Source organism: Brachypodium distachyon, chromosome 2 (genome assembly GCF_000005505.3).
Source record: "Brachypodium distachyon strain Bd21 chromosome 2, Brachypodium_distachyon_v3.0, whole genome shotgun sequence".
NCBI lineage: Eukaryota > Viridiplantae > Streptophyta > Magnoliopsida > Poales > Poaceae > Brachypodium > Brachypodium distachyon.
Window position 1 is genome coordinate 17269993 of NC_016132.3, and position 16756 is coordinate 17286748.

A 16756-nucleotide genomic window follows, 5' to 3' on the forward strand; every position below is an offset into this window, starting at 1 on the left:
GGGATGCAGCTGAGAAGATGGATCCCAGAAACGGCTGCCGAATCTAGCCCAAAGTAGCCAGGGTGAGTTCTAGGGAAAAAAAGAAGGATGAGATGCCGCCAATTGCCCTTAAGACACCTATTAAACCACTGTAATGTCGACCTCCCCTCTCTTTTCCACTCCGACCGGCAACGCTCGCGAGGAGAAAGCCAAGGGGGTCAAGGAAGAAGACAAGAAAGAGGGCTTGCGAGAGCCTCCCCAAAAATTACCACTAAAGTATCCGAAAAAATACTACTTGTTGTCCCCAAAATACTCATACTCATGTATTTGGTGCATATTTATGTTGCTTGGAGTCCTCTATGTGAACACGGTGACGTGCACTCTGCAGACGGATCCAAGCAAGACAAGAACACATTCCCTTCGTACCATCACAATCACATTACTCCGTTACTAATTTGTTTTTTGTTTTTGTTTTTCAGATCCCATTAGGAACTTTTCTACGCTGAAGAACAGCTAACTAATGGCAACATCTCTTCCTCGCTGATAGTGGCAATACCTCTCGCTTGTAAGCAAAAATGATCACAAAAACCCTCTAAAAAATGATCACAAAACACCCCATTTCCAAACAAAAAAGATTGCCAAAAACACCGAAGTGCCTATCCACATCGTCGACGATGCACCGTCCCGGCCGCCGGGCGAAAACACCGAGCGGCAACTTCGGTAGGGATATCGATCGGAGACGACACCAAACAAGGCCTCCAAGCTTCGGGTTTACCCACCGCAGCAGAAGGCTCCGATCCATGGCCAGCGGCATCTTCTCCGAAGCCGCAGCAAATAAGCCACCGGAGCCCTCGTTCCCCTGACCCGTCTTCGTCTTCGTCCGGCCACAGCACGTCCGCCTCCAGGAACTCTTCCGCCCCGTAGCCGCCGCCGCCGCCATGGCCATGGCCGGAGAAGGTGGACGGCTCGGAGAGGAAGCCGCCACCGTGGGGAGAAGAACGAGGACCCAACGGCGGCGCGCTCGAGCTCCACGACGACGACGCCGAGCTCCACAAGGACGCTGCAGCCAGCTCGCTGCCGAACGAGATCATGGCGGCCGCGGTGGCCGTGGTATCCTCGTTGTACAGCTCTGGCCACGGCGTCGATTCAGGCCACAGGACGTCGGCTTCTTGGAGCTCTTCATCCATTGGGCTAGCTCCCGGTTTTGGAGCCTAGTGTTGATAGCAGGGAAGCATTTTTGTACAACGCGGCGCTCGTGACGTGACGTAGGGGGCACTCTTCAATCTTCGCCGCGATTTAATTTTGGGTTTTGCAGTGCTGGACAAATCATGTGACGTCTTAAGGTGTTTAATGCTTGATTTTGTCAATCTATATGTGACGTTGCAATAAGAAATCCATTTTTTTTCACTGCTATATAATAGTACACCGTACGTAGCATACTCTCCTAGTACTACTATTTTTTCCTTTTAAAAGGAACTCTGGAATCCTAGTCCTTAGAGAAGAAACTGGGACATGTCAGTGAGAGCGATTTCTCCGTTTATCAAAGAAGTAGCGGAAAATTGGACTTGGCAAGTCGTTCTGCCGTTGGATTGAAGGAATAATTTTGTGCCTCAATCTAGGATCGAGGAGGAGAGCGTGATTGCAAGAGTCGGGGAAGAGATTACCGAGTGACGGAAGCAAGCGCGTAAGAAATGCCAAATTGCCTTAATCCAGTGGGTAACCAATTAATCATTCGCGAGCTGATGCTTGACAGGGTAATGCGGACAAGGAATATGGTTAGGGAGCCCCACACATCAAGTCATCCAGAATGAGCTCCTTGATGGGCATATATAGCTCATTGCTTGCATGTACTGCATTAGTACATAGTACTCCTATTGGTTTTCTTTGCCCGTGCAATTAGATTCCGTCTCCAGTTGCAACAAAGCAGCAAAACCTCGTTCCATTATAATTTTTGGGCGTCTAACCATACTCCGTGCCCCTCCGATTCATAATAAATGTTGTGGATTTAATATAAAATTGTACACTTATTATGAATGGCAGGAAGTGCTATGAATTATGGGTGTGTACTAAAAGAAATATGCAAATATGCTCATTTGAAATTGACATAATTACCAAAAACGGTGCAAAATACTACTCCCTCCGTCCAACAAAGAATGTCTCCACTTTGACTAAATTTGTTGGACGGAGAGAGTATATCTAAGAAGTTTTTTTAAGAAAAGAAAGACACAATGCGGATGTGGACATTCACAAACACTCTTAAACACTCACCCCTATGGCCCTGTACCAATGTGGCTCAAAAGATTATATCCAAGTCTATCTATCTAGCAGCCAAGAACACATGCAAAGCTTGCAAAAAAAAAAAGAATTAACAGTCAATGCCACGATGTAATCATCATAATAAAATATCAATCATTTCACATAAGACTAACTCTTTGGATCTTACAGAGCATGAACTCTTCTAATATGCGTCCAAAAAAACCCACCAGTTCAGAGGAATTCCCGTTTCTCTGAACCCTTCCCCTCTTTCCATTTGCGGCCATCCCGCAGTTTTACCATGAGATTATATTTTGTACAGGATTGTACACCACGCCGACCAGCTACGGTGATAACTCTGGCGCGCATATAGGAAACAATGTTATTTGGAGGGTTAACTCTTCTCTGACGAAGCCCTGTGATTAGTAGAGAAATTTATCTACTGCCTATCCAAGAACATGTAATCGGCAGCGCTGGACTGGAAGCCAGCGCGAGGGGTGGTCGATTCTGCCATCTCTTTGAGGAAGGAGACGACGTCTTCAGATGAGTTCAGCAGGTAACGGGCGTTGGAACGCTTCCTTCCAACGGCACAAGAGAAATAGTTGTCACCATTCAGGTCGAGGACCGAAGACCCTTCACGCCAGTCGTGGTGGTTGTTTCCGGTGGTGCCATGGCTGGAAGAAGACGACCTCTCCGGTGCGACCTGTGATTTCTGTGTCCTTGACTGCGAGTTTCTGGAATTGCTCCGGCCATTTGATGGTCGTCCGTTCTGCCTCCTGTCAACAGAGACTGATGCGCCGTCTGGTTTTACTTTGGATTCGGAAGGGTATTCAGGGTCAAAAAATACATAGATGTCCTCGTCCTGAAAAAGAAGGATGTTACCAGAGAAGGAAATGGATAAAGCAATAATGTCCACTTTGTGCAGAAAAGAACGAAGTAAGTGAATTTCAAAAAGGTTCGGAAAACATGGAAAATGGTGAGGATATGTTGATACTGATATGTTTCTTTGGGTGGTGGGCAATCTTTCAAAGATATGAACACAACAAATCCGAAGTTCCTTCAAAATCCGTTCATCTCTAGTTCAAAAATTCTTCAGCAGAAACGGTTCATACTGATATGTTATACGGAGTATTATGTTTTTTTGGGTGGTGGACTGGTGGTCAATCTTTCAAAATAAATGGTATTCTGAAGTTCTATATCTTTCGTTTATTCACTTACAAATTTCTCACGTTTCTAGTGTCCTGCACACTTTCTCTGAAATAAGGAAACGTTTGTCTATTGTCCTCCATACTAACTAGAAAAGAATGCCAAACATAAAGTCAGAGCAGAATTACCTTTCCGAGGAAGTGCCCTATGCATAGTACATAGTCAATTGGAGTAACCATGCTTTTGCTATGAACTATCTCTCCCAAAATACGATCAATTGCAGCACCCTACAATAAACAAAATGAATAACTAGTAAAACATCAACTAACTAAACAAGATGAGAACTATTCCCCATAGTGAAGCATCAACTGACCCACTGACCTTCGTAACTCCAACAGACCGAACTTCAACTGACCGGCTCCCTTGAACAACATCAACAGCTGCATTTGAGATTGGACCTGTCCACAAGTGCTGCAGCATATCTCTTGCTTGGAGCCTTCCAAACTCAACATCTTCGCAGCAGGCACATGGAAAGAATATTGAATACTTTATGATGCAATCCTTGTTGTTCAGAAATAAAAACTATTATGCATGGAACTCTGAACACTTACCGGCATACTTGTAATTCCATACAAATGATGTCTCACGGTGTTCAAAATGAGATCTTGGTGTTCTTTCCGTGAAGTATTCAAAAACATGCTAGAAAACATAAATGGTGTAAGAAGCTATACAACCGTTATAACTGCACATTGTTCATGACGTAGACATACCTTTACACTGTCGACCCAATCCATGTTTAGATGCTCAGGCATTGTTGTCATCCACTCTCCATCAGTTGGCCGTAAAAACATTCCATGCTCTGCTGCCAACCACAGGTTAAATTCTCCAAAATTCTGCACCAGGGGATGTTGATTTCGTTAATATAGTAATACTAATCACATCTGAGTCAAAGAAAGACTCTTGTGAGTATTACTTCATCAAGAACACTCCTGTCGCTTCCACTGAGAACGATAACTGTAGTATGCTCATCCTCACAGAGGGCTCTCAAAGGACCCTTTAAGTCGGGATGCAACTTGAGTTCCATCTCCTTAATTTGGTCACCACCCCTTCTCCCAGAGGATTCAACTGGCTCAGTCAATGTTGAATTAAAACCCTACATTCAGTCATAGGACACTAACATAAGGTGGCATTGTTAGAGCAAAATGAAGTTTGTTAAGCCATGAAAAATGTAAACATTATTTGCAGATGAAATTCATTAATTAGTTCAAAACGTAAGGCAAAAAAATGAATTAATTTAACGTTTCATTAGAGAAACCAGTTTTCACTGGACTACCCAAAATGCACTAGACACTGGCAATATTTAATTTTCTAACTCCATTCGGTTATGATGATCATTTTTTTTCTTTGAAGACTAAATAACCAAAACTTATTTGTCCATTCCTTCATGTTCAGATATGTATAGACCAAAAACATGTCATGAAGTGTCACAGTAGGTGTGAAGACAAGTCCAATAAGAGTATAAGACAAGACAGTTCAAAATGACTTTGTGCCAAGAAGTTGCTGTCAGACCGGAATACCAGTATCGACAACTTTGGAGAAATGTCAAATAGAAAACAAGAAATGCAGTATTACCAGTATCAGCAGACGATTTCTGGAATGCAGATATTGCTGGATTGCTGTTCGACTAGGAAGAACGGGAGGAACTTGTCTTGTTCTCATCTGAGCTTCAGCAACGGTATCATTTAGCTCACTGCATCAGAAGTCACGGCATGATCACCAGAAATATGAGAGCAGTTGACAAATTGTATAATAAAGAGTGACATCTATCTAACATACTAAATAAGCTCTGATTGACCATAAAAATAAGACAAGTGGATATGAGCTCCTCACCATACAAAAGTTTCAGCCCAATCTTGGGCGGTATGGGTTGTCACGTGAGCGTAGTTATGCCTGTGTCGCTTCTCTCTCTCATCAGATGTCATTGTCAAAGCATGATTTATTGAGTCTGCGACTTCTGTAATATTCCAGGGGTTTACTAGGATGGCACCAGCACCAAGAGATTGTGCTGCCCCAGCAAACTGAAATTGCAGTATGGAAAATATGAACGAGTGTCACATATATCAAAACGACTATATTTAGAAGCTAACAATTTACTAATCATCGTAACTGATTATTTACCTCACTCAATATTAGAACACCTTTCTTTGATCCCTGGCATGCAACATATTCGTAGCTTACAAGATTCATGCCGTCTCTCAGTGATGTTACAAGAGCCACATCTGAACAGAACAGAGGAAATGCACCGCTCAAGCATGCTAAAACAACTAAACTAGTGATAGAACATTTTAGCCATAGAAGTGTTGATCGACACCATTAAGTCAAACTTTCAATAATAAGATTCAAGAGAGCTGTCTGGAATTACCGGTGACAGCGTAAAGAGCACACAAGGCATGGAAATCAAGAGATCGATCCTGCAAGAAGAACATTATTTTAGATGAAACAGTTTGCTTAATAATCTTACACATTATTATACCTTGAACAATTTGTTAAAGTTAGGTCTTAAGATGGCAGAAACAAGAAGTTAGCTAAGAAAAACTAACCAGATGATGAATAGGGACAGCAGTCAATGTTCCAAATCGGCCATTTATGCGCCCAACAATTTCGTGCACCTGGCTTGTAAGCTTCTGATCTGCTCATGATAATAACTATGATTTTTAAAACATACCACAACCAAGAAGGCATGCGGGTTAGATTTCCAGCTCAGTTAATTTGTATGGCACTGAAAATGGGAAATTAACTTGTACTATTTGTTTTAACCTATATATTTAAAAGCAAGGTCCTTATTTAATCACTAGTGAGTCTACAATAAGAGAATAAGGTTTATTAGTAGGACATATTTCTCATTATCAACAATCACTAATAAGTGGCAATAATACAAAATGGCATGCATTTAAGTGCGTGCGTGAGAGAGAAAAAACTAATAAGTGGAATGAAAATCTGTATAGTAATTATGTAGGGTCAGTAGCTCGAGAAGTTTGAAATTTTTTACAAACCATAACATCCATTCAATATTTAGAATTAAATAGTGCAGGTTTCTTTGGACAAACATACATAGTGTGTTGGTGTTTAAAAAAACATAAATATTCGTTTATTACTACACATCTAAGAGATGTTATTTTAATTTAGACTTCTAAAATTAATCCTATCAATATTGACATTACGGAAAGTCTGAAACCTTGTAGAGGATTATGATACAACATCCTGGAGAATTGAAGTCTATTATGAGGTACAAGACCTTGTCTGCATTACATGATTTACTTGAGCTTGCAGATTCAATCAAGATAAATGGTGTCCAATGATTTTCTTAGAAATGGAAATAAAACTAGAATAAGGTAGGTATTCTTGAAAACTAGTGTACCGTAGGACTGAATTTTGTTTCTATTTTTCTGATTAGAAGGGAGTGGAATTGAACCACAGAATACTGCTAAAAAGGAGTGCTCAAAAGCAGAGGTAGCAGTGTTAGAGAACAAACATAAAACAAATACTCTACAAAAGATTCCCTACACCAAAGAAGAAAATGCTACCAACGCTGCAATTAAATCTATTGTTTAAGAGGAATGATATTTAAAAAGAAAACAGCGAGCTGTTAAATTGATAACCATGTGTATGAAAAAATCCTAAGTCAAACATATGGCGCACTTCAGCAGAGATATCTGCAAAATAGCAGCAGCTAAAAATACAGAAAGGTTCTTACACTCAGGGACATCAGTTCTTGTTGGCACAGCAATTTGAAGTAGAACAACTTTATCATTCCAGTCAGGGTTTTCCTCAAGAAACTTCTCAAATGCCAAAATCTTCTGAGGAATTCCTTTGATCATATCAAGTCGGTCAACACCAAGCATTACCTATCACCACAGCAAAGAAGAAAATATTAAGTAAGACCATAAGAAACATAGATAAAATTATTGAAATTCAACAAAAGGGTGATAATTCAAAATAAACAGAGTTATGGCCAGTGTTGTATTAGAGCAGTAACCTGCCACCATATTAAGGTGCCTTCACAGCTGAACAAGCCAGATAATATTTGAACAGCAATTCTGAATAAGTTGGAACTCAGGAAATGTATATTATATAGATTATAGGTAAATATTGGATTAGGAAGAAAACACTTTGCGCAATTCTGAATTAATAACTGGAGAATGGATCTTTCCTTTGTTAGATTGATTAGATGAAAATACTCGAATGAACTAATGTCCATCATATCACATCATACTTGAAGAAAAAGATGTGGTCATTTTTTTATTTATCCTGGAGCAAGAGGTAAAAGATGGGTGTTTTCTCACCTTCCGTCCGGCGAATCGCTGCGTCAATTCACTGATGTGCCTTTTTACTCCTGGAATCTCCAATGCTCTTTTGAAACGATCAGAGTCTATCCCAATAGGAAACTGAAGATTTCAGCCAAGTGAGTCAAGAGAAGCACCCATTTTGCAAATTTTTGGATAGGTTATGAAAACATCATAATGGGAGGGACAAAAAGTTATATGAATATCAGTGATATAATAGGAATTAGTTTGTAGACTACAATGGAAGTAGGTAATAAGATCAGAAAGCATCCCAAACATGTCAGAAATATACTTCATAGAAGAACTGAAGTTCAGATATGTACCGCTGCAACCCTTGTTAGCTTTCCCTGATCTTCCACGCCCTCAGGGGTACCCTCAAGTCCGAGTATTCTGGTACATGCGCTAACAAAATGCCTTGCATAGTCGTACGTATGAAAACTGAAGAAGAAAATATAGTAAGAAGAACCACCCCATAGCTTGTGAAGAAATCAGCATTTATGCATGACTGCATTTAAAGAGCACACATCCAAAAACAAGCCTCCCCCCCCCCCCCCCTTTTCTTTTATTTTATAACGAACGGAAATAACATTTTGCAAAAAAAAAAAGAAAGGGAGGAAGACTCAACTGTTGACAGAACCATCAGCATTACGGTTGAGTTCATATACATATTCCTTGATAGCAAGACAACAGAAAAGTATCTGCTGCCAAGCAAGGGATTGCCTGATTGACAAATTATATTTTAGGTTTAGACTACCCATTTTCACCCGTTTTTATACTTTTTTTAGATGGAACCCTGTTTCTATACCTTAACGACTGTCTCAGAGTTTGAAAAAAAATCTTGCTTCAATTCTAAAGCAAGAGAAAAGTGCTCACCCGACTAAATCAGCACAGAGTACAGACCGAAGCAACTCTGAGCGCGATGGAAGCGTTCGGTAAATTTCTGATGAAGGGAATGGTGTGTGGAGGAACCACCCAACCTTCATGTTGATATCATGGTCTTTGAGGCACTTGGGCAGGAACATGAGGTGGTAGTCATGGCACCAGATCACATCCCCTTCCTTGTAGTGCTGGTACACAACGTCTGCGAACATCTGGTTTGCTCGCTTGTAGGCATCAAACTGTGACTCGAAGTTCCTTGTTGTTGCCAATCTGTCCTCCTGTGGCAGCCCGAGGTAGTGGAACAGCGGCCACAGTATGTTGTTGCAGTACCCATTGTAGTACTGGTGCACAATTTCCTCATCCAGGAAGACTGGTATGCACCTCTGTTTTGTTCAAATCAGTCAACAAATATGAATTCAGTTATGGCTAAAAGAAAAAAACAGAAGTCACTGTTCTATTGGTTCAGACGATCGAGATCAAATTTGTCCTGAATTGCAACGAACCTTCTCGGCGAGTGCTTTGGTGAGAGCCCGCTGGCCGACCTCGTCGGGGACATTCACACCCGCCCAGCCGATCCACTTCGCGTCGACATCCTTCACTCCTGCGGCGGCATCAGGAAAAAAAATTGCAGATGAGTATACATGCAACTGTACAGCGCAGGATTCTGATGCATGCATCGCTGCAACGCATCACATTTGAGAGAAGGGCAAAAACAAATTCATGGATTACCTAGTAGGGCGCTGACGAGGCCACCGGCGCTGATCTCCAGGGACCACTGGTCCTCGCCGCGGCGATTGGCGGAGACGGGGAGGCGGTTGGCGACGACGAGCAGGCGCTGCTTCATGCCGCGGAGGCCGAGGCGGCGGAACCCGCTGCGGGGGCCCGCGAGCGGCGGCCGCGCGGCGTGTCCTCCAGGCGCGCCGCCGCCGCCGGCATCGTCCATGTTGGCGGGCTCGGCGGCGTCGGGCGAGCGGGCGGCGCCGAAGTCCGCGAAGGAGGCGGCGGCGGGCTCCGCGGCGTCCGTGTCCATGGCGTCGGGGGAGGACGCGCCGCCCGTCGAGAACAGGTGCCGGTGGCCGCGCTCCCGGAGCATGCGCTCCACGCGGTTCGGCGACGCGGGCGCCCCTCCTCCGCCGTCGTTGGAGAAGGGCGAGGAAGCCGCCGGGGAGTTGTTGGAGGATGGGGTCGGCATCGCGGCGTCGCTGTTGCTGTTGTGCTGGTCGCCCGCGGCTTCAGAGCTCATGCACCCCCGCGACTCCCCCCGCCGCGAGACGCTTCGGCCTGCAGCATTAGGCGGCCGCACATGGTGAGCGACGACGTACAGGCGGCGGCGGCGGCGGCGGCAAATTCAGAGATATACGGAAGGCCTATACGGAACGGCTTTAATTGCTCTGCGTGTATTCCTCCTCGGCGCCGCGAGGAGAACACGCGCTGGCTCTCGTGTTGTGTGGGCTGTGACCCGTCTCGTAGTCCGCCATGGGCAGGGGAGGGGAAGAGGGCTGTGTTAATAAAACGGCGGAACCCGCAAGGGCCAACAAGGGGGTTGTGGTCATGGTGGGGCCCGGTAGTCAGCCGCCACAGGAGCACGGGTTTAGTCAAGTGCGCAGAAAATCCCTTTGATTACGCGCACCCATCGTCATATTTTCTCTCCAGAATTTTAATTAGAAACAGTAATCACCTTCGTTCAACATTAGTAACTGCTACCGCACCCAAATCCCAATTACCAGAGAACTTCGGGATGGACGGATCTTGATCACATTCGCAAACCCATACAGGAAACCGTGATCCTCACCAGTCTGTTAAGATCGAACACGGCCGTACCCCAAACCTGCAGATACCCGATCAGCGGAAACCACCAAAGAACGAACACCAAGAGAACCTCGTCGGGATCCATGGCTTTACAGGCTTACAGGCTTACAGGCCGCTTTCGGCCTTTCAGGTCGCCGCCGGACGCCGCACCGGTCAACAATACCCAGGCGAAAATAAAGAGAGTACTACTACAACGCGTAACACAGAACGGCGACTCACCCGATCCCGACTGCTGTGTTTCTCCGAGATGGATCGATCGCCGCCCTGCCGATCTCTTTCCCTGAGCTCGGCTGTAGTTGCAATGGCGAGGATGATAGCTTTGGGAGGATATGATGGGGAAAGAAAGGGGAAGGAGGACTACACTAGGGAAGGAGGAGGAGGAGGAGCTACGGCATGCAACATGCAAAAGGGGCCGTCAGGCCTCGAACTCACGCTCTTGTTTGCGAGCACGAGCGTTATGTGCAAGGTTGGGTGGGGGAGATTGGGCTCTTTTATGTATGGGAGCGATGGAATCCAGCTGCGCGAGCTAGCTCCATCCGCGTCCGCGAACCAGGTAAAGGCGGAGCGGGTGCTGCCTGGCCGCGCACATTGTGAGATCATCCTCTCTTTCTTTGCCCGCGGATTAAGTTCGCGCCCGAAGGATTTATCTGCAAGTGGCTTTTTGTGATTGTGTTTCTTTTACATAAAGAAAAAAATGCAGATAAAGCACCCAAAACAAACAAATAAAGAAGCAGAACCGTCGAAAAGACGGGATTACGAGAATTAATCCACGGACCATGTTATTCGTGATTCGTGTAAGTTTTGTATTATTTTTTTGCGAGGAATTTTATTATTGTTAATAGGAAAACATTAATCACCGTGCCGGTTTTTTCCGGGAGTTCCTCAACCAACGTTCGGTTTTGGGTTCTCCAGAGCTGCGCCAGCTCATTAACACATTATAATCCCGACTATTGTGCTTGACACCAAGAGCAGTTCGGTTTTCGGTTCTCCTGAGGTGCGCCAGCTCATGACTGGCACATTCTAATCCCGGCTAATGTGGTTCAGTTTTGGGTTCTCCCGGGGCGCGCCAGCTCATGGCTCACACACCCTGGTCCCGACTAATGTGCGCTCGACGCTAACATCTCTTTCACCCGCACTACACGCGACGCATACATGGTCATATTTGGAGCGCCGCGGGCCTCCAAATAGTCCAACTCAAGGATGACGGTCGATGATGTCCAATTTACTTGAGTTCGGAATTTTTGTGCTTTAATAGTTCGTCCCGTACACGCCATGCACATACATCATATGGGTGCCATTTTTTGTTTGGTCATGTCAGCTAACCCTTGTGTCTTTATTCGTCTTCCTCTCGTCCCACTAAGGGCTCCGGAGAGCCCACAACATAGTCTCGCCACTACATCGTGTCATGCATTATGAATTTACCGCACAATGACCAAGACCCACAACTATATTGTTTGGTATAGCTAGCTCGGTATGTCGAATTGGCATGTTGATGAAATCATGGCCGTCGATGCACTAGCAAGATCGATAGTACTTGGAACATATCCTTGCTTTCTCTGTGAAACCCACCTATTGATGCACTAGATTTTATCGGCCCCAACTACCTTTGCCATCAAGAAATCTGGGGGTGTTGCAGCACAAGTGTCGTTGTATCAATTCCTACACCATGAGAAAGGAGGGGAAGGAGGCGCGAGGAGGAAGAAAGAGATGCTTTTGGGGTAAGAACAACAATAAAAAAACAATGTACAAGAGGCCGAATACTTCCAAGGAGTAAGGTGGAATTTTTTTTCCCCAAAAAACATGAGGGGAGTCTAGTCGCATAATCTCTTATATATGGAGTTATTTGGAAATAAATGTAATTAATATTTACAAAATATGGACTGTATATAATTTAACCTTGGTTAATGAGATCAAACTCTTTTGGATATTCCATTACTATTTTTAAACAATGATGTGCCATAGATAATCTTTCTAAAAAAATGTCACCGACAATTAGACGTAAACATTCCGTACAAGCACAGACGAAAATAAAACATGCTCGAGCCCATTTGATCAGGGGTAATTCTTTGGGACTTTTCCGATCAATTGTACTTGGTTTGTTGAATAAATAAAGCCAGATTGTTTGTCTGGAAAAAATATACCAGCCCAATTTTTTGTACGTGAGAGACTTTTAATATTAATTGCCAAAATTAGTGCACATACTGTGCACAGCCTAATCAAAAACTGCTTTCCAAATTAGCTTCATCTCTTTCTTTTTTTAAGGAGCAGTTAGCCTCTATGAAGCTGATGCGGTATAAAGGCGCCGGAACATGTATTGTGCTAACAACTTGGCTTTGTGTACTGTGTATACGGACGCAAAGGAGCTGTTCATTTTAAAAGTTGCAACATGCTATGCACAGTCAGCTATGATAATATATACTCGATCGATCGGTAGAGAGATAGAATGATCTTGTTACAACATGATTTTGATTTGTTTCTAATAGTACGTACGGAGTAGTTCGTGATATTTTATTTGAAAATTCGCCGCGGGTCAAAGAACGATAGAAAAGGATATATAGAGTACATCCACGTGCAAGTAAAACCGGTGGCGGCCTTTTTTGTCGAGAGCCAGCAGCCAAGCGCGCGTAAAGCTGCCGTAATCGGGCAACACAAATATCAAGCGAGAATACGGGCGACGGCGACCGAGAAAAAGTTGACGAGAACGAGATCGAGGCGGCCGGTGGACGGCCGTTACAGCAAACCGGCCGGGCTTTAATTTGGAGTTTTGGAGTACCCCGGCCGGGGTGTCTCGGCTAGCCAAAGGCCACGAGGGCACGTCACGGCCTCGATTTGTTATCGGAATCTCCAGGAGCGAATACACGTACGTATCATACTCCCGCGTCACAGAGCAGTACGTCCTGGATATACTCCGTATATCGATCATTCGGTCGTTCTTTCATGCCGAAAGAACGGAGTTTCGTTTTCGCCTGCGCCCTGCGCTGCTGCTGCGGAGAGCCATGCAATTTCCCTTCTTTTGTTGTTGATGAAAGCTAGCGTGTGCGTGCGTACGTTCTGCGTCATGCATATATATTCAGCTCGCGCCGCACGACAAAGATTGGAATGGCTGGCTATATGCACGTACGTCAGTTTACGTATACATAATTACATGCATGTTGAGATGGAAGGATGCATGTTTTATAATCGTCCTGCGCGTGGCACGGATCGATGGCTCCAACGACGCCACGCTGGACACAGCATGCATGCATCGACTTGAAAAGAATAAAAGCGCGCAGAGAGTGCAGTGCAGTTCGGCAGCATGCCTGTACGTAGAAACAAAGGATCGTGTGAGCGACTCGAGTTAGGCGACAGTGAGGTGCATCATGCTCATATCAGCACACCCTAGGCAAGTATGAGTACTACTGCTACTTTTTTTCATGAAAATTTGCACGGATTCGATCTGAAGTTAGCTCAAAACTGCGTCAATCTTTATAGAACTGATAGAAAGGTACTCCGTATAACTAAGAGATGCCCTCGTGTATGTTGGCGCAGAACAGAAGTTGTATCAATTATTACCGGCACACAGGCACGAGCATTGCATATGCATCAGGGGGGGCGCTTGGGGATCAGATCGATCGTACCGATCGATAGACGCCGGTCTCGTATGAATGTCCTCTCATGTGACGATCCTTAACACTAGGTTGAGGTGGCAGGGGCACGAGGCAGCGGGGACGGGTCCGCGGGAGCATGCCCTTCCCGTGAGAGGAAAGCTAAAGCCTACACCTCACCGGCCGGCTCACCCTTTGAGTCAAGAAGACCGAGCTATAGGAAAAAGATGCTCTCTCGCAGCTAGGTAGCGCCAACTTACAGTTGTAGCGCATGCTTTTCTCGTCTAAGGCACACAAAGTGATGTCTGACCGCTCCCCGGCTGACACGTTATAGCCTAGCCTCATGAGTAATATGCGCGCCTCGACTCTATTGTACGTGACGTTTGTTTCCTTATTTGCAGCCGGTCGAGAAGAAAATATTTCGTCTTTCTATCTGTTTTGACGTGGATTTGAGTATATAAATTCAAACCATTTATTTTCGAGATATATATATATATCTCGAGAAGTCAAATAATAAGTTTGAATATATTGTGAGATTCAACAGACTGTGCAGCCTTTTTTTCTTTGCGAAATAGCATTGTATTTATGATTTAAACTGAGATAGAGTAAGTAATAAGTCATTAAAATCTCCACAAAAGGCAATCGAAGCCGCATCTCAATTCTCCCTTTAGGAAACGGGACTTGAGCTAAAAAAATTTTAGATGAACGACTTGAGCTAATTGAGCTAGCTGGGTCCGGCGCGCGGCGAGAGATCGATCTTTGTTATCCAAAAAAGCACAAGGAACAGTTTCGTCAATTGAGAAAGGAACACCCGCACGTACGTCGTGGTCGATCGACGGCCTGATCAATAACATCCATGCTTTTTTAGCACTGCTCCATCTACTCCGTTAATTGTGCAGAGGCATATATGGGTCAGGCCTATCAATATGTGATTATTATTTTTGCGCTGGTATCAATATGTGATTTTGTGCTGATTAATGCGGGTTATCCTCGTGCAAAAAGTACGCGGTGAAACTTTCTATTACCATCAAAGCGATATGAAGATTCTGTGATCTTCCCATCGAAGAGTGACTTTTTACTCCCTTTGGTGAGGCAACCATTATAAGGCTATCGCGTAACCATCAATCAGGTATTTATGTCTTTTCACAAGATACGTAGATTTAAAGTTAGTTTTGTTTCGGGAGGCTAGTGTTTAATGTAGTGATCATTGATACCGTGTGTTCAATTTTAAATTGGACCTTCTAATGGTTCTGCAAAATTGTTATAAAATCTGTCTGAAGCAATAGCTATTTCGAGAGAGGCTCCCCGTCCAAACAGTAACTTTTGTATAGAAGAACTTGGAAATAGTATTAAACAATTTTGTGACAGCTCATATGTTTTATGTTCATGTCTGCTACTATGTTCTGGTAAGTTTTCACGGGAAAGAAAGTATTTTCTGCCCTGGACAACAAAAGAATTTTTTTGAGATATATATTTTCTAGAAATGCCAAAATTTGAGCACTAATTAAAATTCCTTGTTTAGACCATCTTCCAAAAACCCCACAAACATGCAAGGCAAAAAAAAAATCAGGCGAAAACATTGGAGGTGTAATGTTCAGAAATTTAAAAAAATATTCCACAAAATATTGGAGGTGTAATGTTCTAATGACGTGCAAAATTTCAAGTCAAAACACAATTGCGTATATAGTGTCAAACAGTGATGAAGCACATTATTCATATTGATTTTTTTTCTCAGTTGTTAAAGGCAACTGAGTTTGAACTTGAAACTTTACACGTATATAAAACAACACTTGCTTAACATTTGCAATTTTTTAAGAATTTTCTAATGGTTTTGACGAATTTTCATTCACCGTATACAAGCCTGCACGCAAATATCGATCAAAGGACACCACATACCTCCTTATCTCTGTAAGGAAATAACAGGAGAAGTGAAACAAAAGTATCAGATACGTGCGTGTATCACACGCTGGTCATAGATACATGACGTGAACCCTTCTGAAATCGGATCAGATGGACTACGCCACTAACGCACAAGATACATGCATGGCTTGCTTTTTCTCAGGCGCGACGATCCTCCTGATCATTGATCATCGATCGGTCCATACTCCTAGCTAGACGCGCCCTAATTTACGGCATATATATTATCAGGCACATGTGGATAAGAATGTAAAACTTGCTAGTACTACACTATACTCCGTAGCAATCAGGCTCATCAACATCGTACGCCAACCTGACGAGGCCCGAGATTTATTTATTTTTGTGTAAACACGGCGCGGTCGTTCCTTCTTATCCACGACAGGGGCGGGGTAACAAGTTGCGGGGAATATATTTCTGAGCGCGAACACGGATCATGGTCGTCTGTTATCCAAGACTACCCCATCCCAGCCACGAAAAAGATCCGGATTCGCCCCCCCCCCCCCCCCCCCCACACACACATCGCCCTCGGTGCCCTCGCCCCAACGGCCTTGCGCCGTCGCGCCCATGCATCATGACCCAAAGCCTCCGACGGCGCTAGCTGCGCTGCCCGCGACCGCGCGCGAGCATAAGCATTCCCCCGAGACAGCAGCCCGCCCAGCCATCCACGGTACGTATATTCCCATACCGGCACCACCAGCCCGACCCTGTATTGTTGTCGTGTTCCGTGCATCGGCGGAGGATCTATCGATCTCCCTTTCCCCGGAAAAGAGCTGAAGAGCGCTCGTGCACGCGTCCCCCCATATCGCCTTGCCCGATTCGTGTAATCCGGCCGGCCCGGGCCGATCG

The 16756-nt window shown here is 44.4% G+C and overlaps 1 protein-coding gene across 2 annotated transcripts; it reads right to left on the reverse strand.

The window, feature by feature from the left end:
* Positions 1–2344: 2344 nt before the first annotated feature.
* On the reverse strand, positions 2345–10892 carry LOC100828278 (alpha,alpha-trehalose-phosphate synthase [UDP-forming] 1). 2 transcript variants are annotated; one of them, XM_003565987.4, is made up of 18 exons: positions 10629–10892; positions 9330–9881; positions 9104–9201; positions 8595–8983; positions 8045–8159; positions 7722–7823; positions 7133–7283; positions 5979–6067; positions 5801–5849; positions 5557–5657; positions 5269–5456; positions 5011–5128; positions 4352–4531; positions 4149–4271; positions 3990–4077; positions 3760–3890; positions 3567–3665; positions 2345–3094 (listed from the first exon to the last, which is right to left on the reverse strand). In XM_003565987.4, exons 2-18 carry the CDS (start codon positions 9841–9843, stop codon positions 2672–2674), a joined length of 2958 nt encoding a protein of 985 aa, XP_003566035.1. In that variant the 5' UTR covers positions 9844–9881; positions 10629–10892; the 3' UTR covers positions 2345–2671. The 2 variants fall into 2 exon arrangements, with proteins under 2 accessions (XP_003566035.1, XP_014754572.1); XM_014899086.1 differs by lacking the exon at positions 10629–10892 and adding an exon at positions 9961–10073.
* Positions 10893–16756: the final 5864 nt, after the last annotated feature.